At 39.4% G+C, this 27,471-nt stretch overlaps 3 protein-coding genes across 13 annotated transcripts in view; 1 reads left to right on the top strand and 2 right to left on the bottom strand.

Annotated features, from left to right (window-relative positions):
- The window catches only part of tnpo2b (transportin 2b), a 44,379-nt gene extending 18,780 nt beyond the window's left edge, over nucleotides 1–25,599 (bottom strand). For 6 of the 7 annotated variants that reach the window (XM_089006504.1, XM_089006505.1, XM_089006508.1 and 3 more), the window contains exons 1-20: nucleotides 13,521–13,703; nucleotides 12,029–12,128; nucleotides 11,532–11,607; nucleotides 10,721–10,870; nucleotides 10,292–10,398; nucleotides 9,451–9,584; nucleotides 8,983–9,064; nucleotides 8,238–8,360; nucleotides 7,671–7,789; nucleotides 6,635–6,695; nucleotides 6,348–6,519; nucleotides 6,126–6,278; nucleotides 4,982–5,207; nucleotides 4,733–4,904; nucleotides 3,325–3,519; nucleotides 3,057–3,215; nucleotides 1,756–1,843; nucleotides 1,463–1,657; nucleotides 386–461; nucleotides 69–168 (exon numbers count right to left, since the gene is read on the bottom strand). In XM_089006504.1, coding sequence (XP_088862630.1) covers nucleotides 69–168; nucleotides 386–461; nucleotides 1,463–1,657; nucleotides 1,756–1,843; nucleotides 3,057–3,215; nucleotides 3,325–3,519; nucleotides 4,733–4,904; nucleotides 4,982–5,207; nucleotides 6,126–6,278; nucleotides 6,348–6,519; nucleotides 6,635–6,695; nucleotides 7,671–7,789; nucleotides 8,238–8,360; nucleotides 8,983–9,064; nucleotides 9,451–9,584; nucleotides 10,292–10,398; nucleotides 10,721–10,870; nucleotides 11,532–11,607; nucleotides 12,029–12,127 — 2,487 coding nt within the window. In that variant the 5' untranslated portion in view covers nucleotide 12,128; nucleotides 13,521–13,703. Of the gene's footprint in view, nucleotides 1–68; nucleotides 169–385; nucleotides 462–1,462; nucleotides 1,658–1,755; nucleotides 1,844–3,056; nucleotides 3,216–3,324; nucleotides 3,520–4,732; nucleotides 4,905–4,981; nucleotides 5,208–6,125; nucleotides 6,279–6,347; nucleotides 6,520–6,634; nucleotides 6,696–7,670; nucleotides 7,790–8,237; nucleotides 8,361–8,982; nucleotides 9,065–9,450; nucleotides 9,585–10,291; nucleotides 10,399–10,720; nucleotides 10,871–11,531; nucleotides 11,608–12,028; nucleotides 12,129–13,520; nucleotides 13,704–25,513 lie in introns of those variants that run through there. The other variant, XM_089006510.1, reaches the window with a different exon arrangement.
- On the bottom strand, nucleotides 14,611–15,507 carry rln3b (relaxin 3b). The gene is made up of 2 exons (XM_089006520.1): nucleotides 15,318–15,507; nucleotides 14,611–15,219 (listed from the first exon to the last, which is right to left on the bottom strand). The coding sequence occupies exons 1-2, from the start codon at nucleotides 15,490–15,492 to the stop codon at nucleotides 14,969–14,971; spliced, it is 426 nt and encodes a 141-aa protein (XP_088862646.1). The 5' UTR covers nucleotides 15,493–15,507; the 3' UTR covers nucleotides 14,611–14,968.
- Nucleotides 15,630–27,471, top strand: part of rfx1b (regulatory factor X, 1b (influences HLA class II expression)) — a 17,941-nt gene continuing 6,099 nt past the window's right edge. The window contains exons 1-8 of one of the 5 annotated variants that reach the window (XM_089006514.1): nucleotides 15,630–15,735; nucleotides 15,820–15,884; nucleotides 16,896–17,026; nucleotides 20,807–21,173; nucleotides 25,469–25,566; nucleotides 25,665–25,739; nucleotides 26,834–26,910; nucleotides 26,995–27,301. In XM_089006514.1, the coding sequence (XP_088862640.1) occupies nucleotides 20,834–21,173; nucleotides 25,469–25,566; nucleotides 25,665–25,739; nucleotides 26,834–26,910; nucleotides 26,995–27,301 (897 nt within the window). In that variant the 5' untranslated portion in view covers nucleotides 15,630–15,735; nucleotides 15,820–15,884; nucleotides 16,896–17,026; nucleotides 20,807–20,833. The other 4 variants (XM_089006511.1, XM_089006512.1, XM_089006515.1 and 1 more) reach the window with 4 other exon arrangements.

The raw sequence follows: 27,471 nt of genomic DNA, 5'->3' as shown, positions 1-27,471 counted from the left end.
AAAATCAACAACATTGTAAAGTTTCAAGGAAAAAACAAAATGGATGCCCATGGACAGTCGAGTCTCACCTGAACAACACCGCCTGGGTTGACGCCAATCATCATGCAAATTCCACGGAACGCAGAGTCTTTCTCTTCATTATCTCGAATGTTGCGCAGTGATGTACACCTACCACACAAATAAAAATCACCGTCAAGTAAAATGAAGCCAAGCAAAGATGATCCAGCAGGGTTAGAACGACATGGGTGTCTATTAAAAGTGACAAAATGTTGGCGGGCACCAGGGCAGACAACTCTGAAAAGTGATGTTGTGAAACCACAAAAGACGCCTTTACTGACATCACGTGTAACGCATGCTTCAAAAAAGTTCAAGCGCAGATACTCACCATGGTCGAATAAACTGTGGTAGCATAGGTGCAACTTCCTGCGGACACACGTAGCCGAGTCGTCCAATGGTGATTGCTAAAGAAAGTCAAATTGAGACCAATTGGAAAGGACAACCCACGTCATTTTTTTTTTGTTTTTTAACTGACATCAGAAAAACGTTTTATAGCATCTAAAATACCCAAAACATGCAGTATGATATTTTTAGTCAAATGCAAAACATCAAGAAAAATGACTTCAAGTGTCCAAAATCTGCAAAAAAATTGAGCTGCGAATTGGACATTTTCAGAAAGTCAGAGAATCAAAACAATGTCTTCAGATTCGGAGAATATGCTTTCTTGTTACTCATCCAGTTATGAATATGATTCAAATACAGTAAAGTCTCGTTATATCGATATTCAAGGGAGTCGGAAAAAATATCGATATAACCGGGACTATCGATATATCCAACCCTGTTTGCATGTAATTTTCTCCGTGCGTGCATAGAAATAGTATCGATATAACCGGGACGATCAATATATCCGATATCGATATAACGAGACTTTACTGTAGTTCTGAAGAGGAAAGCATACATGTTTGCAATCGATTAAAGAGTTTATTCCGTGCCATTTTGAGGCAACATTGGGGGGGAAATGTATCACCAAAAAAAGAGGCAGAAAATGGCGACCAAGCTCCTGTGAGGAATTAATCAGCCCGTTTCACCAGGCTGATAAATTCCTTACATGGAGCTTAGTCGCCCTCTTCTGGCTCTTTTTGGTGCAACACAAGGTTTTCAGACCAAACAAGCAAGGACTGCTACAATGTGTCCTTTTTTTTTCGGTCAGGGGCGTTCCTTCAGTGACGTTACGTATGGACTCGTCACCAACTCAAAAATAAGACTTCCGGAATATTCAGCGCGAGTCTTAAAACGTAAAATATAGCTATATGCGGTGGAATCTTTATAAAATACGCTCAGTAGAAGTCATTTGAAGCCATTTTACAAATTATGGACACAACTTTAATTGTTATCTGTATAGTATTAGGCTTCAACAGCCTAATCTAACAATGACATTTTTTGTTCACAATTCCTCTTGACATACCAGTGTTTTCCAGGAGGGTCTTGGGAGTGTTTGGTCGATTAATGATTTCAACCAATTGGCTGAGAACCATCGGAATGTACGGTTGCATCTCCACACCCATCTGCATGCATATCTCTCCAATGGCCCATGTGGCATTGTTGCAGACAGAGATGAATTCTGGGTTCAGGTTGGTTCCGAGAATCGGCATGAATTCAGCTGACGGAAAAGAAAAATGCAAAAGGATTATTATTAAGAATGGTACGCAGAAATGGGGAATGAGGCGTTTGACGTTTTTAATCGACAAAGTAAATTACCAATGCAAGGTTTGACATGAGGGAAGCAAGCCTTGGTCAAGTCTCCAAGTAGAGCGAATGAACTCTGTCTTACTTCAGGCATGGTATCCTGGGACAACGCAGTGAGGAACATAAACACACATGGGAGAAAATGCAAGTGCTAAACTTTCCACAAAAATATTGTTTATGTTTTTTTTTTTGCAATGTATGTATTTATTGGGTCCAGGTTTTATTGGCGTAGTGGCCCTGCCAGAACCTGTACCACCCAATGATTGAAACAATATGAAGCAAAATGACTGATTATGCTGTCGACCGTATGTTGGAATACCCGTGAATGAAATACAGTGATACCTCGGTTTACGAACTTTTCGGTTTACGAACGTTACATTTATGAAAATTTGACCTTGGCATACAAACTATTTTTCGGGATACACACGGAGCTGCCACAATGAGTGATGTGTCGTTTGCAAACGAGCCTGTTCTCCTAACAAGAAAATGGCAGCCGACTGTTTTTGTCCTCTATTCCCCGCCACCAGTCTTTGGTTAAAGTGATTGGTCAAGAACGCAGCAGTGTGTGTGTGAGTGGGTGGGGGTTAAACATTAAAGAGACGGGCAGACGACAGAGAGAGAGTGAGAAAATGGATAGAAAAAAGAGTGAAATTTGGACTTGTTTCAATTTTGATAGTTACAGAGTGTAGACTGCAAGGTTAAAATATCCCATCAATCAGGCTCCACAAATAACCCGCACAAGCCATCTGTACACTTGATGCAAAAAGCTATCAACCCAGTTAAACAGAACACAATTGATGAGGAACAAGGTAAAATTATCGCAGAGAAAGCACCTACAAGGAATCCTTCCTCAAGATGGTGAAAGAAGGTTACAAGTGTTTAATGCTGATGAAACCGCTCACTCCATTCCATCAACAACCATCACAAAGGTCAATAAAACAACTTTATTATACAGTACAGTTTATGTATTTAATTACAACTCCATAGCACATTTATTATACATAAAATAAGGTATATTCTGTGTAGTTTTAAGGCTTAGAAAGTAGAAAATTATGTTTTATGGGGACCTGGGAACGGATTATTCTCGTTTGAATGGTTTCCTATGGGTAAATATTTTTTGGGATACACACTCAGTAAGTCAGTAAGGATATATATATATATTAAGAAGAGAAACGTCCGACACCTTCAAAGAAGTACAGATGACAGCTGAAGAAACCTTCTCATCTATAGACTAACTAAGCTTTTTTTATTCATTCCTGTGAAACTCTTTTATTCAATCGTATTTTTTATTAAAAAAAAAAGGGTCAGCTCACCTGCATGCACTGGAAGAGCAGAGTCATAATGTTGCTCCTAGCCACAAGGGTGTCCACATGTCCACCTAATCCCTCAGCCAGGCCACTCAGAAGATCTAAAGCCACAATCATGAAGTCCTTATCAGGTGCCTCATACTGATCCGGCTGCTGACTGTACATCTATAAAACAAGCACACAAAGGAGGACAAAATCCATGATGATTAGGAGACTCCCAAAAAAATACAATAATGGACATCCATTTTGTTTGTTTGCTTTGTGTGGTTCTCACCATGGCTTGTGCCAGGGTCTTCTGGACTAGCGTAACGCAACGTTGGTAGACGGGCTCACAGTAGGGGAGGAAGCCACTCTGCAATGCCGTGGCAACAGATGACAGACACTCAAGTAGAGGGAAGAGATCTTTATCTTCATCCTTCAACTCATTCCATTTTGAGATTAAGGGAGGCATCAACTTTTGGATGTATTCCTGAGAGCAAAATTAAAAAAAATGTAGCGGTTGATTATGATTTATCATCATCGTCACAAATTAATAACAGCTTATACAAGAGGTGCGTCAACTATCACAGATGATTGATGAAAAGGTTCATCCATAGAAAAACTTGACAGTGACAGTAAAGTGACCTTGAGTGTTTTGAAAGGCGCTTATACATAAAATGTATTATTATTATTATTATTATTGTTGTTATTATTATTGTTGTATTGTTATTATTGTATTTTAATTGTATTATTCTTGTTGTTATTGTTGTAATTGTTATTGGATATTGGATATGCTTTTATTAGTCTCACCATCATAATCATAATTGCTGTATTATTATTATTGTATTATTATTATTGTGTTATTTTTGTATTATTACTGTATAATTATTGTGTTATTTTTGCATTATGATTGTGTTATTTTTGTATTGTTGTATTATTATTGTATTGTATTATTATTGTTACTGTTATCGTTATTGTTGTGTGATTATTATTGTATTATTATTGTGTTATTTTTGTATTATTGTTGTTATTTTTGGATTACTATTGTGTTATTTTTGTATTATTGTATTATTATTATTATTGTATTATTATTGTTACTGTTGTTATCGTTGTTATTGTTGTGTTATTATTATTGTATTATTATTGTGTTATTTTTGTATTATTGTTGTTATTTTTGTATTATTATTATTGTGTTATTTTTGGATTATTATTGTATTATTGTATTTTTATTGTATTATTATTATTGTATTATTATTGTTACTGTTGTTATCATTGTTTTTGTTGTATTATTATTATTGAATTATTGTGTTATTAGTGAGTTATTTTTGTATTATTATTGTTGTTAATATTGTTACTACTGTTACTATTACTATTACTATTACTATTAAAATGGCACTTTCCGCCAACACATTCCGAAACAAGGAAATGCACAGCGAAAAAGCAAGAATACGTATTTAGTTTTATCTGCGAGCCCGATGCAATCATCAAAAGAGCCATTTCTGGCTTTTCTCAAGAATGGTCATTTTGGTCAGAAAAAGTCGGGAAATCCGCCCATCGACGGAAAATTCTCATCCCTGATCTTAACCAACACCACCACCAAATGGAGAATTATTCGGCAAATTATAAAAATGCAACACTTGCACTTAGCATGCAAGTGTTCATAATGTGTCTTTTCAGTAAATGTGAAGGTCTTGGTGTCTTACAGGCTGGTTCAAATGATGTCCCACAGAGTCTGCCAGGGTTCCTATGGCGTCATAAAGGATGAGTAGGTTCTTGTGCTGGTACTTCCCAAACGCAAACACCAACGTGTCCAAGATGAAGCTGAGGTAAGGAACCAGCTCTGTGCAGGCCTCTTCCTCCAGCGTCGCAAATGCGCTTTAGAAAAAAATTGGAGTCAAGGGGGCAACACATGAAGATAAGAAGAAGGAATCCAAGGCCTGTCCGTCATTTACCTGCAGGCCGCCTCTTGCACGCGCTTATTGCCATCCAGGATGCGTTTGAGGAGTTCGGTCATCAGAGGTTTAAGGTGAGCGTCGGGGGGCTGGCTGACCACCCAGTGCGCATAACGACTGAGGGTCCAGCACGCGATGGAGCGAACCAGGGCCTTCTTGTCACATAGACACTGGATGAGATGAGGAATGAGTTCGGGCAAGTACGGGACCATTCCTTGCATACATCCTGGAGAAAATATTATTGCACGTCTTAAAGGACAACCGACGTCTCCGGACAAGTTGTGTCCATAATTTGTAAAATGGTTTCAAATGACTTCTACTGAGCGTATTTGACAAAGATTCCACCGCATATAGCTATATTTGACCTTTTAAGACTCGCGCTAAATATTCCGGAAGTCTTGTTTTTGAGTTGGTGACAAGTCCTCACGTTACGTCACTGAAGGAACACCCCTGACTGAAAAAAGGACGCATTGTAGCAGTCCTTCCATCACGTCAATGTATTTTGCTGTACTTTGTTTGGTCTGAAAACTTCATGTAGCACCAAATAGAGGCAGAAGATGGCGACAAAGCTCCGTGTAAGGAATAAATCAGCCTGTGGAAACGGGCTGAGAAGGAACGTAGCCTTCTTCTTTCACTATCTTGAGGAATGATCCATTTGAGGCGCTTTCTCTGCGATAATTTTACCTTGTTCCTCATCAATTGTCTTTTGTTTAGCTGAGTTGATAGCTTTTTGCATCAAGTGTACAGATGGCTTATGCGGGTTATTTGTGGAGTGGGATATTTTAACCTTGCAGTCTACACGCTGCCTTTGAACTATCAAAGTTGAAACGAGTCCAAATGTCACTGTTTTCGATCCATTTTCTCCGTCTCTCTCTCTGTCGTCTGCCTGCCTCTCTAATGTTTAAACCACCTCCCCTCACTGCTGCGTACTTGACCAATCACGTAGCTTTAACCGAAGACCGGGGGCGGGGAATAGAGGACAAAAAAAGTCAGCTGCCATTTTCTTGTTAGGAGAACATTGTGGCGGTCCGTGTGTATCCCGAAAAATAGTTTGTATGCCAAGGTAAAAGTTTCATAAATTGAACGTTCGTAAACCGTAAAGTTCGTAAGCCAAGGTATCACTGTAGTCTAATGCAGTGCTCACCTTCAGCAATGGCCCCGAGGACGAGGATACCAGACTCTTTGATGACCCAGTCGGGGTGAAAGAGCAGACCTTTGAGTAGAGGCAGGAGATGAGGAAGCAGCTCCTCTCGGAACACATTGGCCAGAACATCCAAGGCCGCAGCAGAGCATTTCCCTTGAAAAGAAAATTGGAGGGAAACTTCCTAATTTGATTTGAAGGTCCAGGATGTAATTCTTTACTCACGTAGATTCCAATCAGACAGTGAATCATCGTCATCATCTTCATCATCATCAATGTCTTCCCCCTCCTCGCCCTCCCCTCCTTCATGCTGCAGTGTGACAGTGCGGGATTTGTGGAAACGAGGTTTGATGTCTTGTTCGCTGTCTGGAATGGCCTCGTCTTCCTCCACGTCACCCTGGAGTGCAGGAAAATGGCGGCATATAAACAAGAAAAGAAGCGATGGTGGGTGAAGACCAAACCAACAGGCAGCTGAAGGTAGCTGCATGGAAGTCTTGTGGTAATGGCCTTGCCTTGAGAAGAATAATGTGTATTTCCGAGTATTTCATCCCATTCACTAAGATCGGGATGAGCCTGGAAACACAAAGCAGACAGACAAACGTTTTTTTTTTCTTCTTCAAAATTTTGTTATTTTTTTGCATATCAGCCATATTTCACTTACCGTATTTATTCGAGTATAACGCGCAAAAAATTCTACTTAAAAAAGAACTCAAAATTTGGGTGCGCGTTATAAACAAGGCCTGGGAAAAAAAATTCTCATATACAATTAGCATCCGAGTTACGACCGAGTTCCGTTCCGACAATACGGTCGTAAGTCAAACGGTCGTAAATCGAAAAGCATTCAAAATGGCTGACGCGAGGATCACGTGATCATAACAAATGACGACACGCTGGCATCTCCTATACAACAGGATAGTATACGATGTCAATCTGTTGTTTTTAAGCAACATTTTCTACTGAATACTATTATATACCAAAATGTTGACAGTTCATTTACAAATCTTATAACTTTTAGTGTTATTTTAATCATTTTATATTTCGTATTATCGAGCTTTATTACTGTGTCGGCGCACACGCTTTCTGCTGACCCAAATACGCACGGCTTCCCACGCATGCGAGCTGTCCAAAAATCACTCTCCCTGCTAATGGAGAAGCCAGAAGAGGTCACCTGTCTCATGACCATGAGCCCTCCCTCCCCCCGATTACTGTGCGAGTGAGATGCTGTCATGCTAGAGAAAATTGTCGTACGCATTTGTTATGTTATTTTGTATCATCATTTTGTCCAATGCTGCTCCCATTGCTTCCCCCCCCCCCCACTCGTCATTTTTGGTATTCTTTATTTTTGATTATTCCCCTGATCCTCTTTTTGGGACCAGCGTTTTGTGTTGTATCTGTAGCGGTGGCAGCCGTAGAATTATTTTTTTTTTTAAAAAGGGTCTGGCGGTCGTGGTTGTACATTATACACGTGTGCGCGTTATACTCGAATACATACAGTATGTGTTATGACATTAATCCAATCCATTGAGCAGTTGGCACATGCACACTTACTGAACCAAGTGTCCAGACAGCGCCTCTTTACAGATCGGCTGTTCAGCCAGAGTCAACCAGAATTCGCAAGCCTCCAAAGCCACGTTCTCATCTGGGTCTTGAGTACGCTGGAGCATGTACTGGTGAAAACATGCCAGAGAACGTTGAGTGATGACAACGAGGAGCATTAAAAATGACATGCTCATTCATTTCTAATAATAATCATCAAAATAATAATAATAATAGGAAAAATAGTAATAGTCAAAATAATAATTATTGTAATAATCATCATAATCATCAAAATAATAATAATAATAATAATAATAATAATAGTAATAGTAATAATAATCATCATCATCATAATAGTAAAAATAATAACAAGAACAATAATAACAATAAAAATGAAAACAATAATAAAAATTAAAAAATAAAATAAAAATAAAAACAATAATACAACAATAATAACATTATTATTATTATTATTATTATTATTATTATTATTATTATTATTATTATTATTATTATTATTATTATTATTATTATTTGTAGCGCTTTAACCACAGCTGAAGCATTGACTCAAGTCCTCACCTGTATGATGCTGTGCATGTGCGGGATGAGGCGGTCGATGCGGACTTCCAGCAGCATGACAAGAGCCCTGCACACATTCTTCCGGACTTCGCTGTCTTCATCGCCCGCCAGCGCAAACAAACTCTGGAAAGAAGCAAGAAGAAAAAGGCTGTGAATGTTTATAAGATACGGGAACGATGGAAAAGGGGAAAAGAAAGAAATAGAAAGACAGAAAAAAGACAAGGAAATAAAACATAACAGCCGTGTTTGAAATAACGTCTACCAGGGGACAGTGTTAGTGAGGATATTATCACCGAGAAAGCACGGCAACTTCACTCTGATACAAGAGTCAACTACATCAATGACCATCACAAAGATAAATAAAACAACTTTATTATACAGTACAGTTTACTTCTTCAATTACAACACAATAGCAAATGTATTATACATAAAAAAGGGTATATTTTGTGTAGTTTTAATGCTTATTGAGTAGAAAACTATGTTTTATGGGGACCTGGAAACGGATTATTCACATTTTTCATGTTTTCCTATGGGAAATGAATATTTGGAAGACATACTTTTCGCCTTTCACACACTTTCTGGGAACCAATTAAGTTCGTAAACTGAGGTCTCGCTGTACTTAAAATCCTCCACCTTCTTTATCTATTCTCCCTGTAGCATCACCCCGTCTACTTGGATCCCTCTCATTCACACACATATATTCCATCTTGCTGCGACTGATCTTCATTCCTCTGAAAGTACTCACCTCAATAAAAGTGTCAATATTATCCATCAGAGCCTGAGCACGACCAATGATGAACTGGTTCACGCATGCGATGGCGTGGGATCTGGAGTGGAAGACAAGCACATGGATTTTGTTTCATAATTAAACGTTCTGATTCAATCTTTTTCCAACACTTGATAGGTGCGGTGAATTACATAATCATAGATGTACATGAAGCTAGGAAAAGGTGATTTTACTCAAAAGCATTAAAAGATGTTTGTGTGAATTACTAATTACCAATTTCGTAATTACAATAGGGAATGTGTTTATGGGTTGAATGTGTTTATGCTCTTAATTAAACGAGCAAACTATTTCACAAATTGTTGTGGGAAAAGCAATGTTAAAATGTTCAAACCCATAAAGCCTTGACACCACAACATTCCATTTTCATGCAATTTCAGAAATGTCAAGTACCAGTGGAGCCTTTATTGAAGTATAATTCAAACTGACCTGATCTTGGGGCTGCAGTGTTTGAAGAACTGCAGAAATTTGGGAATCATGATATTGAGTGGCCTGTTCAGTGCATCACTGTCCAACAACTCAGAAGAGTCTTCACAGATCTTTTGCAACGCTCCAAAAGAACCCTGAAAGATAGGTGGAAAAACCCACACAACTGGAATTATTACTTACTGTAAGAAAAGCTCGACAGTGATAACTCGGTTTACGAACTCGGTGTAGAGTGATAAAATGGATAGAAAACAGTGAACTTTGGAGTCGTTTCAACTCTGATAGTTCAAAGGCAGAGTGTAGACTGCAAGGTTAAAATATCCCATCAATCAAGCTCCACAAATAACCCGCACAAGCCATCTGTACACTTGATGCAAAAAGCTATCAACCCAGCTAAACAGAACACAATTGATGAGGAACTAGGTAAAATTATGGCAGCGAAAGCGTCTACAAGGGATCATTCCTCAAGATGGTGAAAAAAGAGCTGTTTAATGCTGATGAAACCGGTCACTCCATTTCATCAAGCCATCAACGACCATCACAAAGGCGAATAAAACCATTTTATACAGTATAGTTTATTTATTTAATTATAATTCCATAACACATTTATTATACATAAAATAGGGTATATTTTGTGTAGTTTTAAGGCTTAGAAAATGAGAAAGTAGAAAATTATGTTTTATGGGGACCTGGGAACGGATTATTCTCATTTTAATGGTTTCCTATGGGAAATTAATTTTTCGGAAACACACTTTTCGCCTTACACACTGTCTGCGAACCAATTAAGTTCGTAAGCCAAGGTATCACTGTATTCTGTTTGAGTGTAATGCCATGCCAGTCTGACCTCACAGGTGTTGTAGTCCTCCGAATTCAGTAAATTGCATAGCTGTGGTAACAATGCCGGCCATGTTTGCAGTTCCCCTTTAGAGGCTATAGTTGTGATCAGGATACCTTCACGAAAAAAAACAATACACAAGAATAAAACACATTCAATATCCAACAGAGTACAAGGAGTGGTCCATCGATGAAAAGGTTTCTTCAGACGTCATCTGTACTTCTTTGAAGGTGTTGGATGGAGAAGAAGCATCTTGGATAAGAAGCGAAACGTCAGACACCTTCAAAGAAGTACAGATGACGTCTGAAGAAACCTTTTCATCGATTATAACCAGACTAAACGGAGGACAAAATCCACCGACACTACAGTCTGACGCACAGTGTCTACAAAATAAAAAGTGGACCATCTTTCATCAGTCCAATGTCTCACAAAACCCACCAATTGTAGCTCTGATAAGCGGTGAAGGGTCTCCAATGTTGTTGAGACATTCTCGTTTGATAAAGTCACCAACATTGGGAGGGAAGTTCTGGTAGTGAGCCTTCACATTGTTCTTTAGTATCAGGCCACTGAGTGATCGAGTGGGCTCATCTAGAGAGAAACGACAACAACAAAGAGATTAAATAATAATGTCATGTCTTATTTTCCTTACAGTTTTTCCCTTCCTGGTTAAAATATCCCATCAATCAGGCTCCACAAATAACCCGCACAAGCCATCTGTACACTTGATGCAAAAAGCTATCAACCCAGCTAAACAGAACACAATTGATGAGGAACTAGGTAAAATTATCGCCGAGAAAGCATATACAGGGGATCATTCCTCAAGATGGTGAAAGAAGAAGGCTACGTTCCTCATCAAGTGTTTAATGCTGATGAAAGCGGACACTCCATTCCGTCAAGCCATCAACGACCATCACGAAGGTCAATAAAATGACTTTATTATACAGTAAAGTTTATTTCTTTAATTATAATACCATAGCACACTTATTATATATAAAATAAGGTATATTTTGTGTAGTTTTAAGGCTTAGAAAATTAGAACGTAAGTAGAAAATTAGGTTTTATGGGAACCTGGGAACGGATTATTCTCATTTGAAAGGATTCCAATGGGAAATTAATTTTTGGGATACACACTTTTCACCTTACACACTCTGCCTGGGAACCAATTAAGTTCGTAAGCCAAGGTATCACTGTACTGTGAATGACAAGCAAGGTGAAATATATTTCTTTGAATGAATATGAAAATACTCACCCTCTGACTTTAGGCTTGTGAGGACAAAAATTAGATAGTTGTTGAAATCTGGAAAGTGGTTAAATTGCTCCAGTTTCTGTGGGTTGTCTTAAGGAGTTCAACCAGCTAAGCACATCAGCTTTCTTGTCAAATATGCAAATATGCATGACATACAGCACAGATGAAATTAATGTCCTCTCAAGGCACTTATAATGTGGCTAAAAAAGACAGACAATGGACAACAGACAATACATGTAATTTCTGAATGTAAAGTGAGGTAGTGTAGTAATGCAAAAAAAAAAGGTTCAAGTGAAGTCTTGCAGGAAAAAAAAACAAAAAATGGAGTTCGGGATGATAGTACAGCATGTAGCGTGTACTCAGAGTTCGGTGAGTGTGGCAGTGGGAAGGGGCAGGGGTGGCAGGGCTTTGGTTGGATGTCTTTTTTTTAACAGTGATGTGTAAATACAAACTGGATGATTCCTCTTTCCAAGCACACTGACAGACATGGGTAAGGATACTTCTTGCACGGTTCTTTGTGTTGCTGTGTCTGGAGACTGGGAATCCTTGAGAAGTTGAAGCACTTGTTGGAGACTTTGCTCATCTGGTTGCCACTCCATCCTGCAGCAAAAAAAAAAAAAAAATGCAATACGTGTTGTCTTTGTAAATCTGATACAATTTGTGTTTTGCGAACTATCTTAGTTGTCAGCTGAATCGGGACAGTAAGTTGCACGCTTAGGCGTCTATTGCTGTACTATGCATCAAATGTAGGTGTAGGTGTGTTGGAGGCTAACACAGCTGACTTGGGGTGAAAGCCGGTATAATAATAATAATAATAATAATAATAATAATAATAATAATAATAATACATTCCATTTATAAGCTCCTTTCAAAACTTTCAAGGACACTATACAGTGAACCCTCGTTTATCGCGGTAGATACGCTCCAAAAATAGTCCGCGGTAGGTGAAATCCGCGAAGTACAATGTAGTCAGCTTTATTTTTATTTTACAATGCAAAACTGCAGAATAAAACAAAAAATAAAACCTCTTTTTTAATCGTTTAAAGAACGGCGTTGTAAAACAATATTTTGCTGCTGCCTATTCGTCCTGACTCTGCTGCGCTGTAGCGTCTTTTTCTACTGAAGGAGTCTTTCTCCGAGAGAAGAACGTTGTTATCGGTAGTTGTTGGCACTTTCTTTTTTTTTTGTCTTTCTTTTGAGGATAGAGAACAGCTCCATGAATGCTCTATAAGCTGTCAAAGCCAGTGTGTTTGATTTTATTCTGCCTCGTTTGTTTGCAGTATTGTTTCTTTTACTTTGCTTGTTTGCACATTTGCATGCCATTAATAATAAAAAAAAGTTTTTTTCCCCTGAAAAAAAATCCGCGATGCACTGAAGCCCCGATAGGTGAACCGCGAAGTAGCGAGGGATCACTGCCGAAATGGAGGCCAGCGAATCGCCAAGTACAAGCAACCTTTCATAGCTAACTGTAACTTTGAGTCATCTATTATGCTAAACAACCAACTCTAACTGCTCACATTAATATGTTGATTCCGTAGAATACCAAACATTGCGGAATTCACAGCAACGAGCATCGACATGTTAGATTACATTGATTCGCTATTTTGATTTCTTCTGTCGGTGCGATCAAACAGTCGTTATTTAGCAAATGTCAATTTTAAGGAGCATATCGTTACAAAATTAGGATCCGACTAATCGTATAACGTGAGGCCCAGACTGTACAGGTACAAATATGTTGCTATGTAGCTAAGCGTCCTTTTAATAGTTAACACCTAAACTGCAGCATTGAATAGATTCCACAGACAGTCTTGGGTTAAGTACCATTGCAGCGCCTTTACAATATTTGGTGTTTGGGCTCAAATCGTTGCTGCAAAACCGCACAAAAGAAGCGTATGAATATTCATAACAGAACAGTCGCGAATCAAAACCTCCGGCAGCTAGTAAATAGCGCGGCTAGCTAGCATCTGCATGAATGTGCCGCGATGACTTTACCTGATCGCTCCGATGTATCAAGCGTATGCTTCTGGGGGCAATATTATGGCTAAACTAAGGCAACCAACATTAACGTTATATGACCAGGCTTCGTTTAATCGAAGTGAATTTTGGATCTCCGACGGTTTTTGGGAGTGCTGTGCCGCTAGGTGGTATGTGACACAGATTGCATGCCTTGCAATCAAGCCGGTGTTCACAGTGAACTCACTCGGCTTCCGTACCGGGCGGACAGTGATACATACATGTAGTCTGTAATTGGACATATGGAGCATATGTCAACCAAAGTAATTTCTGCCGTTCCTTAACACCTCTAACAATGATACTTTTGGGACGTTTCACCACCCTAAAACCAGGAAGCTGAACTGTCATGTGAATGAAAATAAGTTAGACTCACACGAGAAACGGGGGGAAAATGGATTGAAGTTTACGCTCTTTTTGCTAAAACTACAGTTTATAAAGGTGCGTAAATTGTATTTTTATAACTCATAGAAGTGGTCGGATATATATTTTTCTCCATAACTACAAAGTTTCAAGTAAAAGGAAGCATTAGCATATATATTTCTAGAGCTCGTAATTTTTTTTCCTAGTATTCAGTGTCAGCCATTTTGGATTTCTGACAAAAATCTGCCTGCATTCGATCGTTGATATTTGAATATTTTTTTTGTGTTTTCTGTTCTTGTTTTGAATTTCAAAAGCTTTCCAATGGTACCTTACTCGTTAAGATTGACCAAAAATTAACAAACTCATGATAGTTTAAGCTCTAATAAAGAATTCGGTCACAGATTTTCATTGTTTTAACTGTCTAATTACGGGCAGAAAATCCCTTCAAAATTAAAAAATGATTATTTCCTTATTATTTGTCATAGAACAATAATATATACATCATTTGAAAGCTAAGCTTTAAATGCACTTTAATCTGGTATTAGAAAATGTGTAATGAATTATTGAAAACTTTTGTCACATCTCTATTTATATGATAATTTTGTAAGAGACACAGTTCTGAATCAAGAATGCAAACAAGTAGGGATTATCCAGAGCAAGATACTGTACGTTAAGAAAGAAGTGGACGACACTTTCTTTTTAATGGCACGCGACTTTATTAAGCATACACACACATTTATCTCGCGAAGACGATTGATATTGCGTAGGTGGAAGTACACAGATCGGCTTAAGTTATTTATATGGGAGTGGAAAGATAGTGTGCTGTCATGGATGACAACTAGGCTTTTGAACTAATGGGAGAAACAGTCGAATTGTCAATAGTGAGAGAGAAACTGTTAGCTTCGCTCAAGGTGGATTTGGTACCAACCAACGAGGAGAATGTATTAATATTGTCATCCAACTAATGCACCAGATGTAAAATAGCCCAGCAACCTAATAAAGAAAAACAGCTCAAATAAAGTTACATGCATTTTTTTGGTAAATTCCAAAAATAGATGGAACAAAGTTTAGCACAATGAACTGATTTCACTCTTGCTGCAACCCCACTTGCAACAGGCATTGGACAGTCCCACCACAACATCCCGTCCTTTTCTATCTGCATTTCGGAGAGCTTCCGAGCGGCTGAATCCAGCGGCTACAGATGCCACATCAAATGTCGGATCCTTCCATATGTTGGATTGCGCAGAATCCTGCTCACTGGGCATTTTTGGGAAGGTATTTGGATTCCATTGGTCAACAGCCTCATCTCCGATAAGAGCTGATATGAAGAGAAATTAAAATGTCTTTCATTCTTACAATTTATTTTCTTTCCACAACCTTCGTAGACGATTTGCTTCACTTTACAAGCAGTCTTACCTGCATCTCCAATGCTTCTCTTCCAACGAGAGCCCCCGCAGGTAAATATGACAGCACGTATAAACTCTCTACCACAGAGTTTCATTCCATAGAAAGAGCCGTGGGCTTCACTTGGCCGCACTTTGTCTACCAGTGCCACCAAGAAACACAGCGTCAAGAGTGCCGTCTTCCACATGTTCTTCAAAGATCTGCTCTCGTTGTGTCACTAGTCTGAAAATGTCTCCACTAACCCAATAGTGGTTTTCTGACTGTGATCTGGTCTGTGTTTTATTATGGACATCTTATATAGGCCTCAGTTTATCAGAGAAGCGCCTCTGGTCTTTGTCACATCCAGAGATAAGAACCGGAGACCTTTTGGGGAAACAATGAAGATCCAGTAACAGAAAAGTTGTGAGGATACCGACAAACGATGCCATAGGTGACGTCAACAAAGCTTTCTGCAATCTAATCACCTGTGACCTTTTATTTGCCCTCACTATAGTGTTTGTATTTTGTGTGACAGACAATAATATCTCCGTCATGGCATCTTCTCAACAAGAAATTGAGATGGCTTTGTCACCAATAGAGGTTGGTCATGATCTCTGGTCAATCTTGTTTGGTCTGTCTGTTATGAACAGACATCAATGCTCATACATGCATTACTACTACTACTACTAATAATAATACATTTCATTTATAAGCGCCTTTCAAAACTCTCAAGGACACTTTACAGTCACAGGATGAGTTTTTTTCTGCGGGTGAGCAGCGGCAACCACACGCGCCAACGTTCACTCAACCCACTCATAGAAAGCTAACTATCCAGCTAATAGATGGCTAATAGCCGTGTCTAAAGAATTATATTTCTATATTAGCTATCCATTAGCTAGTTAGCTAGCTGGCTGTTAGCCGGCTAGCTCTTGGCTATCTGGCTATTAGCTATTTATGATTAAAACTTATCCTGTTACTGTGTAAAGTGACATTAAAGGACAACCGACAGCATTTTTTCGTTTCCTAACTGACATCAGAAAAAACGTTTTATAGCATCTCAAATATTCAAAACACGCAGGTTGATATTTTTTGTCAAATGACTTAAAGTGTTGCAAAACTGCCACAAAATGAGCTCGGAACTGGGGATTTTCAGAAAGTCCCGCCCCCAGTTCGTGACGTCACGTCAGAATACCCCTTCACAAACTGCCTTGCTCCAGAATCAAAACAATAGCTTCAGATGATTCAGATTCGGAGTAGATGCTTTCTTGTTACTCATCCAGTTACTTGTCCAGAAGTGTCGGTTGTCCTTTAAATGTTAATATTCATACTTTTCAAGCAAGTCAACAATATCACTGAGCCTTGGGCCTTGTCACCATGGTAACAAAGGCCATTCTTATGTTGGCTTACCTCACACTGATGGCAGACTGAGGAGTGGCTCATTTGAGAAAAACGGGGGTATTAAAAATGGATTTTACAGTACTGTATGTTATTATTCTTCATGCTTTGTTTATCTTGATGAAAGCATGTAGGAGAAGGGTTTTATATTTAGGGGGGAAAAATATGGGTCCGCTTCATGGGCAAAATGAGCACCTAATGATCTAAATCACTCAGATCAATGGATATTTGGATTGACGGATGACATCTGAAGTTTGTGGTCATAAAGTCTTTGGAACATCTGGACTGGCAATGAGTATCACAGAACCCCTGCTGAACTCCCTGCACTTTGTCTTCCAAGCTAACAGGTGGGTGGATGAATGACAGTCAACACAAAGTTGTATTTCGCCCTGGATCACCACAAAGGTGCAGGGACAGACAGGACAATCATCTCTGACCTCCGTTCTTCTAAGTTCCTCAAGCTCAACGTCTTTCTTGCTATCTTCGGTTGGGTCGATGAGAAGGTTTCTTCAGCCGTCATCTGTACTTCTTTGAAGGTGTCGGACGTTTCGCTTCTTATCTAAGAGGCTTCGTCAGCGAACTATTTTTTTTTGCTGGTAGTTTTGGCCCTATACAGTGATACCTTGGCTTACGAACTTAATTGGTTCCCAGACAGAGTGTGTAAGGCGAAAAGGGTGTATCCCAAAAAAATAATTTCCCATAGGAAACCATTAAAATGAGAATAATCTGTTCCCAGGTCCCCATAAAACATAATTTTCTACTTTCTAATTTTCTAAGCCTTAAAACTACACAAAATATACATTTTTTTACGTGTAATAAATGAGCTATGGTATAATTAAAGACAAACTGTACTGTATAATAAAGTTGCTTTATTTACCTTTGTGATGGTCGTTGATGGCTTGATGGAATGGAGTGGCCGGTTGAGGAACGTAGCCTTCTTCTTTCACCATCTTGAGGAATGATCCCTTGTAGGTGCTTTCTCTGTGATCATTTTATTTATCTAGTTCTTCATCAATTGTGTTCTGTTTAGCTGGGTTGATAGCTTTTTGCATCAAGTGTACAGATGGCTTGTGCGGGTTGTTTGTGGAGCCTGATTGATGGGATATTTTAACCTTGCAGTCTACACTCTGCCTTTGAACTATCAATAAAGTTGAAACAAGTCCAAATTTCATTGTTTTCTACCATTTTCCCACTCTCTCTCTCTCTGTCGTCTGCCTGTCTCTTGAATGTTTAAACCACCTTCTCTCACTGACCAATCACGTGGCTTAAACCGAAAACTGGGGGTGGGAAATAGAGGACAAAAACAGTCTGCCTCATTGAGGCAGCTCCGTGTACGGAAAAAGTTCGTATATCAAGGTAAAGTTCGTATGCCAAGGTAAAATGTTCATAAATGTAACGTTCGTCAACCGAAAAGTTCGTAAAATGTTGAAATGAGTATTACTTTTCATTTGGCGTTAGAAAGTAAAGACATAATAACACCAAACAAGGCGCGTCTATACAGAAACTCCCAAATAGTCATGAGACGCTTGTCCCCGTGAGTGACAGACAGTTATAATTGTCCAGTTAGAGACGAGTATTCCTAGTGACGTATGAACCACATCCAAAATCATCCAATCAACATCTAGTAGGGAGCGGGGCTTCGGCCAGAGGCTAGCAACAGTTGCCCCGGTGAAAGCAAGGCGCCATAGTCACGGTAGTCCTGGCGACAAGAACCAAGCAACGGGAGTCAACAACAACCCGAATCGAAGGGGTAAACTTAGAACTATTAAGGATAATATCGGGGAGGGAAAACAAGAGGTGACCTCACCAAAACGAAATTGTGTGATTATTTCGTGCTCCTAAATGATGCATGGCTGTTTTTTTTGTTTGTGTGTTCGTTTATGTTTGTATAAAGTGCTCGAGTTTGTCCGTGATGAAATTGGTTGCTAGCTTTATTTTTGCGTGCGCAAACGGTTGTTATGGCGATGTCAGATTTCTGATCGGAACACAAGATGGCGGGTGCGTTTTAACGCTGGCGATTACTCTACTTTCACTTCGAATATTGTATTCACTTTTCGTGGAGTGTCACGTTTTTAACTTCGAACGCAATTGGCTACGAGTCGTTTTAGTTTAGAAGAATTACGAGCACGCTGGCGGTGGTTTTTAGCCAGCAGATTGGGGCAGGTCAAACGCACATGAAGCTGACTATGACACGAGCTGCTAGCTGCGCATGCTATCACTGTCGCTAACTCAACATACTCTCAAGCAAACGGTGCTATGTCACCACTTAACGCATATTATCCACTCTTTTGAATCGCTCCCCTGATTTAAAAGTGCGTATTTGGAAGCTAAATCTTAGATATTCCCTTAAACTCACGAGGGAAAAGTTTGTGTTGCGACACTTTCACTCCCGTGACCCGACGTGCTTTCTGATCATCTACGCGTCGTTTTTACCCACTGGGGGCACGCCGAAGTTCTTCACACTAAGTAGGAATGTGACAAACATTTTAAATAATAATTCATCACACATTTTCTAATATCATATTAAAGTGCATTTAATAAATAGTTTTCAAATGATGTATAGATTATTGTTGTATGACAAATAATGGGATTTTTAATGTTCGAAATATGAGGGGATTTTCTGCCTGTAATTACACAATGAAAATCTGTGACCGAGTTCTTTATTACGGTTTAAACAATCATAAACTTCTTAATTTTGGCAAATTTTAACTAGTAAGGTTCCATTGGAAAGCTTTTGAAATTCAAAACAAGAACAGAAAACTATGGAGCCCCCAAGGGGACATCGAAGGAAAAAAAAACTGCGAGATCTTCCAATTTTAAAGTAAAACTCGATTAAACGAACGAACGGGCGAGAAGGCTCCGTGTTTGTTGTTTTCGGTTACCTGGATGATGGACCGGAAGTACATAAACGCGCATAAAAAACGATTGCGAGGGTATGCAAACTATTGCGAGGGAATGCAAAATTTTGCTCAGTAGAAAACACGAGAAAATATTCAAAATATAAATTAGCAAATATCAACGATCGAATGCAGGCAGATTTTTGTCAGAAATCCAAAATGGCTGTCACTGAATACTAGCAAAGAAAATTGCGAGCTCTAGAAATATATATGCTAATGCTTCTTTTTGCTTGAAACCTGGCAGTTATGGAGAAAAATATATATTCTACCATTTCTATGAGTTATAAAAATACAACTTACTCACCTTTATCAACTGTAGTGTTAGCAAAAAGAGCGTAAACTTCAATCATCCCCCCCCCCCCCCCCCCCGTTTCTCGTCGTATTTGTAAATTTCAAGAACCAGCATGGAGGGAAACGTGCAATACGTCATCATAAACTGCATAGCTTGGAAAATCCCACGAAAAACCGTTACATACTTCACAGAAATGCAATGATATACGACTGCGAGTACAGAGTGCGCTCGCTTCACTGGACAAAAACAATCGCGGTGGAATATAGCTCACTGTAGCGTACCTCCAATAAGTTGTGTTGGTCTAAAGTCCTCAATGGTAGGGTCCACTAATTGTGCATGTGAATTTTCTGTGTAGCTCTCTCTCTCTCTTGTTTCTATTTATAATTGTATTTTTTTTGATTGTATTCTATTTGTGATTGTATTTTATTTATTATGGTACCTATGCTTGTCTGTGACTGCAAAGTGTCCCTGAGAAAGGCGCTTAAAATGTATTATTATTATTATTAGGGAGGGAGCGAGGGAGGGAAGGGGGGAGATAGATAGATAGATAGATAGATAGATAGATAGATAGATAGATAGATAGATAGATAGATAGATAGATAGATAGATAGATAGATAGATAGATAGATAATTATCTATTCTTGGCTACAAAGGTGATCATGTGACAATTGATAAGAATTACGTTGTTTGGAGTTGTTTGTTAGTAAGTGTTACAGTTTTCATGACTATCCATTGCTACCATTATTACAATTGAAAATGAATTGTTGGTTGCTTGATTTGAATTTCATACATTTGAGTTGCACCGTAGCTCTAAACGTTCAATTATATTCTTTAGCATCGGAGATCAGGTCTTCATGATAATAACATAAGTGAATATGCCGTCAAAGACATACTTCTAGGATATTCACCATTGAGACTCGTCTCCCTCTCATTTCCAGAAGTACTGCCTGAAAGCATTGGTTGCCATGGCAACTTCTGGATACTCAGAAGACCTCCAGGCTCAGCAGAACAATACCGTAACCATAGCAATGCCGGCTTCAACCACACCCTCTTCCACCAAGACAGCAGCACACTTCCTGTCCGGACTACCACTCACCTCTGGAGGCATTGCATCTGCCAACAAATCAGCCAAAAATGGACAGGATGCACTTTCTTCCCCAGCCCCACCTACCCAGACTCAAAGCCAAAAGGCTGCTGTTTTAGCGGCTCCCACACAGCACTACATAAGCCCTGAAATCCAGCACGCAGTGGCCCAGAAGAATGGCCAGAGCACCTCACCCCAGTATATCATAGTGACGGTAGCAGGTAAGCAACGTGTGGCCAACTACAGTGATACCTCGGTTTACGAACCCCTTGGCTTACAAACTTTTCGGTTGACGAACGTTACATTTATGACAATTTTACTTGCCATACGAACTATTTTTCGTACCCGGAGGTGCCTGAACGAGTGATGTGTCGTTCGCGAACGAGCCCGTTCTTCTAACAACAAAATGGCAGCCGACTGTTTTTGTCCTCTATTCCCCGCCCCCAGTCTTTGGTTAAGGCCACGTGATTGGTGAAAAGAGAGAGTGATAAAATGGGTAGAAAACAGTGAAATTTGGACTCGTTTCTATTTTGATAGTTCAAAGGCAGAGTGTAGACTGCAAGGTTAAAGTATCCCATCAATCAGGCTCCACAAATAACCCGGACAAGCCGTCTGTACACTTGATGCAAAAAGCTATCAACCCAGCTGAACAGAACACAATTGATGAGGAACTAGATAAAATTATCGCAGAGAAAACACCTACAAGGGATCATTCCTCAAGATGGTGAAAGAAGGTTTCGTTCGTCATCAAGTGTTTAATGCTGTGGAAACCGGCCACTCCATTCCATCAAGCCATCAACGACCATCACAAAGTTCAATAAAACAACTTTATTATATAGTACACTTTATTTAATTATAATACCATAGCACATTTATTATACATAAAATAAGGTCTATTTTGTGTAGTTTTAAGGCTTACAAAAAGTAGAAAATTATGTTTTATGGGGACCTGGGAACGGATTATTCTCATTTTAATGGTTTCCTATGGGAAATTAATTTTTGGGATACACACTTTTCTCCTTACACGCTCTGCCTGGGAACCAATTAAGTTCATAGGCCAAGGTATCACTGTATTTACTTTTGAATTCATAGTAAATCAGTTAGTGCTGGAAATAAATATGATGCTAGCAAGCACAGAAATGGAGTAATCATCAAAAGCAAAAAGGGTTGATTAATTATTTTGCTGCCATTATCTAACCATTTTAATTAGTGGTCATGGTGTTTAGTCAGCTCTGTGTTAAGTCATTACAGTATTAACATCGTCAGCGCACAAGTGTGTGCGTGTGTGTAGAACGGACCACAATAATATAATGTGATGCATGTTGTTGCTAGGTTACATTGTACAAAATTGGAGAGGTGAAATAGAGCTTCTTTTTGAGTGTGCTGGGGAGTTAGTGTGATCAAAATGCAGCTTGTGAAATAGCAGCCATTTCCAATTATTATCAAGGAAATCTGTAACGATGGCAACATAAATTGTCTATTAAAGGACAACCGACACATTTTTTTCTTTCCTAACTGACATTAGAAAAATGTTTTATAGCATCTAAAATACCCAAAACATGCAGGCTGATATTTTTAGTCAAATGCAAAACACCAATAAAAATGACTTCAAGTGTCCCAAAACTGCCACAACATGAGCTCGAAAACTGGCCAGATTCAGAAAGTCCCCGCCCCCTTGTTCGTGACGTCACGCCAGGATACTCCTTCACAAACTGCCTTGCTCCAGAATCAAAACAATGGCTTCAGAGAGTTCTGATTCGGAGAAGATGCTTTCTTGTCACTAATCCAGTTATGAATATAATTTAAATAGTTCTGAAGAGGAAAGCATACATGTTTGCAATCGATTAAAGAAGTACTTCCGTATCAATTCGAGCCGTCAATGACAGCAATGTAGCGTCCCAGAAAATGCACAAGATGGCGCCCAAGCTCCGTCGGAAATGGGCTGATTTGTTTGCTGGGAATTTGTGTCAACTAGTATCAAATAGTAGCCTTGGTGCAACACACAACGATCCACCATAGCATTATTTATGTGTTTTCCTTCTAATTTCGCCATCAACACAAAGTTTTCAGACCAAACAAAGTACCCAAAATGCATTGTGTGTCGCTTTCTCGGTCAGGGGCGTTCCATACGTGACGTCAAACTCAAAAACAAGACTTCCTGAATATTCAGCGCCAGTCTTAAAAGGTCAAATATAGCTATACGTGGTGGAATCGTTGTAAAATGCGCTCAGTAGAAGTCATTTGAAGTGATTTGACAAATTATGGACGCAACTTGTCCGGCGGTGTCGGTTGTCTTTTAATGTAGCAAATGTTTTTGTTTTCTATATGACAATGGGAAATGTCAAAGGAAATATTTGGCATTTTGAAAATCTGCTCTGAAGCAGAAGAGAATGAAAGAGGCCTTTGGAAAGTCTTTTTCTGAATGTTTATTTTCGGTCTGTGTGTTTGTGGATATTTTTGTCTACTCGTGTCAAGTAACACAGTATACTTTTATCCACAAGGTCACACGTTAGGGCAGGTGGGAGGGTGGCCATAAAGTTGCCTGCCCAATTTTCCATAACTTGAAACACAATAAGACGACTAATCGCAACCAAAAAAAAACATTGTTGCAAAGGATTTTTTGAAATTAAGGAAGTACCTACCACAAATGCTACCTTGCTTAATTTATGCTAAATATCCCTCGCTGAAGATTTTGCTCCAGTTGTCGTGATGGTGCGCAATGCAATGTTTTTGCGTTGCGTTGTCTGCTCAAAGCCACGTGGACTCCTCTTTTTAAGCGCCTTTCAAAACTCTCAAGTACACTTTATAGTCACGGTATAGTCCGAAGTACGAAACAGGCGCCTGATTGGTTGCCGTGCGAACGAACGTTCGCTTATCAATTTGCATACTCTGCACGGCAGCCAATCGGAAGCCTGTTTCGTGCTTCGGACTATACCGTGACTGTAAAGTGTACTTGAGAGTTTTGAAAGGCGCTTCGAAAGAGAGGAGTCCACGTGGCTTGTAGCAATTTGCTTGTAGCTTTCTTGACTAAAACACACGTTTGATTTAAAAAAAAAAATTTATTATTATGATTTTTTTTTTTCTTGAAGAAGTTGTCGGCCACCTGAGACTGAGACATTTTGAAAGTCGTATGCCCGACGTAAAAGTTGGCAGGCGTTATTTCAAACGCTGCTTTTAGCATTTTATAGTTGATTCTCTGTCTACAGCTATGCTGTCATTTCAGATGTATTGACGAGTTAGAAGAAGCAGAACATCTATCACATCTATCGCCCACTCACTGAGAAGAGTAGTAGCGGAGACAGAGAGACAAAGACAGAAAGGGAGAGAGAGACAGTGAGTCCATTTGGGTAGTACAATCACTGCCCTCACAGGAAAGTCGCAAAGGTTTGTTCCACGACTCACTTAGATGAAGCTCAGCTCAGCTCAGCGAGGCGTCATCTGCGTCGTAACATTGACAACTTTGTTTGTCCACAATTTGTACTTTACATTCAAATTTGGAGAAGTAGAAGTGCCACGTTGCCAAATTGAGAAATCCATGCATGTGTCACAAAAGGAAGTGCTTAAAGGACAACCGACACTTCAGGACAAGTTGCGTCCATGATTTGTCAAATCACTTCAAATGACTTCTACTGAGCGTATTTTAATAAGATTCCGCCGCAGATAGCTATATTTGACCTTTTAAGACTCGTGCTGAATATTCTGGAAGTCTTGTTTTTCGTTGGTGACAAGTCCGTACGTGACGTCACTGAAGGAACGCCCCTCACCGAAAAAAAAAAGGACACATTGTAGCAGTCCTTCCATCACGTCAATGCTTGGTTGGTCTGAAAACCTCGTGTTGCACCAAAAAGAGCCAGAACAGGGCGACCAAGTGCCATGTAAGGAATTTATCAGCCTGTGGAAACGGGCTGATTCATTCCTCACAGGAGCTTGGACGCCTGTTTCCGCCTCTTTTTTGGTGCTACATTTCCCCCCAATGTTGCCTCAAAATGGCACGGAATAAATTATTGAATCGATTGCAAACATGTATGCTTTCCTCTTCAGAACTATTTGAATCATATTCATAACTGGATGAGTCACAAGAAAGCATCTTCTCCCAATCTGAAGCCATTGTTTTGATTCTCGAGCAATGCAAGACGTCTTGGGGTGACGTCACGAACAAGGGGGCGGGACCTTCTGAAACTGGCCACTTCCGGGTTCATTTTTTGTGTGCTGATTTTGGACACTTGAAGTCATTTTGATTGGTGTTTTGCATTTGACTAAAAATATCATACTGCGTGTTTTGAGTATTTTAGATGCTATGAAACGTTTTTCTGATGTCAGTTAGGAAACAAAAAAGTGATGTCGGTTGTCCTTTAAAGCAGAGACGACGAACGAGTCACTTTTCCCCCTCTCAACCCCAAAAAAAAAACCACACATGAGATGTTCTACGGTGGTTTTCAGGATAATTTGCAAGACGCACGTCGTGACTTGTCACATTTTCTGCACATGTTTTTTTTTTTTTTGGTTTGTCGCTCAGAAGGTTCCGCTCACTCCAATGAAAGTGTATCAGAATCAAGCTCACCGGGCCCAGGTGTGCCTACTCAGGTGGTCCAGCCAGTGCAGACAAGCGGTCAGGTAAGAGAGAAAGAAGAGTCCTTCCCCGGAAGAGGTTCAGCTGAGATCGCCCGCCACGCTAGTTTGATGCTGACGCAGTGACTCCTTTTCGCCGGCAGAGGTCAGTGTTGCAGACGGTGCTCCAAGCTGCCAAGAGGATTGAGTCAGGACACGTCAACAACCTGCAACCTGAGGTGGAGACAAACATCCGACGAGAATGATTCTCTTTTGTGGTCAACCTTACACAGTACAATCGAATAAAAAGTTGAACACGTGTACGCCCCGACCAGGGCTGCTGCTGCTTCTTCCTTTTCTTCTTCTTCTTCTTCTTTTTTTACTTCTTTTTTTTCTTCTGCTTGTTCTTCTTTTTCGTCTAATTGTTCTTTTTCGTCTTCTTCTTTGTCTTCTTTTTCATCTTTCTTTTTCTTCTTTTTCGTCTTCTTTTTGTTTTTCGTCTTTTTCTTTTTCTTCTTCTGCATTTTCTTCCTCTTCTTTTTCTTTGTTTTCTTCCTTTTCTTCTTCTTTTCCTTTTTCTTTTTTCTTCTTTTTTTCCTCTTTTTTTATTCTTCTGCTTTTTCGTCTTCTTCTTTTTCTTATTCTTCTTTGTCTTTGTTTTCTTCCTTTTCTTCTGCTTTTTCTTCTTTTTCTTTTTTCTTTTTCTACTTTTTTTTATTCTTCTGCTTTTTCGTCTTCTTTTTCTTATTTTTCTTCTGCTTTTTCTTCTTTTTCGTCTAATTGTTCTTTTTCGTCTTTCTTTTTCTTCTTCTTCTTTGTCTTCTTTTTCATCTTCTTTTTGTTTTTCGTCTTTTTCTTTTTCTTCTTCTTCTGCTTTTTCTTCTTCCTCTTCTTTTTCTTTGTTTTCTTCCTTTTCTTCTTCTCCTGCTTTTTCCTATTTTTCTTCGGTTTCTTCCTTTTCTTCTTCTTTTCCTTTTTCTTTTTTCTTCTTTTTTTTCTTCTCTTTTTTTATTCTTCTGCTTTTTCTTCTTTTTCGTCTTTCTTTTTCTTCTGCTTTTTCTTCCTCTTTTTCTTGTTCTTCTTTTTCTTTGTTTCTTCCTTTTCTTCTTCTGCTTTTCCTTCTTTTTCTTTTTTCTTCTTTTTCTTCTTCTTCCTCTTCTTTTTCATCTAATTGTTCTTTTTCATCTTTCTTTTTCTTCTGCTTTTTCTTCTTCCTCTTCTTTTTCTTTGTTTTCTTCTTCTGCTTTTCCTTCTTCTTTTCTTCTTTTTGTTCTTCTTTTTCATCTTCATTTTCTTGTTCTTCTTCTTCTTATTCCCTTGTTCTTGTTTGAAGGTGGAGCAGGTGTACTCCAGCCAGGGGCAGTACGTGGAAGGTGGCGGCGCCGACAACGCTTTCAACACGTCATCAATGTGAGAAACAAGAATATTGCGTCTTTCTTTCATCTTTTTCCGAGCCATCTCGTAACAAACAAATCTTTTTGCGTTTGCCTCCAGCCGACCGGGCAGCTACTCTTTCTCCGCCTCACCTCTCTACTCTCAAACTCCTCCCGCCTCGTCCTCCTCCAACTTCTACGAAGCCACGTCCAGCTCGGAGTCCGACATCAGCGGCTCCGTCACCTCGCAGCCTCTGTCTTCGTCTGTGGAAGCAGAAGCTGCCAGCGGTGGAGGAACCTCTGCAAGTGGCGCCGGTTATGTCATTCAGGGGGCTTATTTGTTAGGAGGCGGCGCTGGAACAACAACAACAGGAGGAGGAGGAGGTCAAAGCTATTCCAGCCCAAATTCACGGGCCCCTCCGGCTACTGTGAGTATTCCAGTTCTACTCATTCACAAATTTGTGATGAAATATATGATTTGTGATTGTAAAGTGTCCTCGAGAGCTTTGAAAGGCGCTTATAAAAATGTATTACAGTGATACCTTGGCTTACGAACTTAATTGGTTCACAGACCAGTGTGTGTAAGGCAAAACGTCTG

This window comes from Hippocampus bargibanti, linkage group LG10 (genome assembly GCF_051943395.1).
Source record: "Hippocampus bargibanti isolate YZ-2025 linkage group LG10, ASM5194339v1, whole genome shotgun sequence".
Lineage (NCBI taxonomy): Eukaryota > Metazoa > Chordata > Actinopteri > Syngnathiformes > Syngnathidae > Hippocampus > Hippocampus bargibanti.
This window is presented reverse-complemented; position numbering and strand designations above follow the sequence as displayed.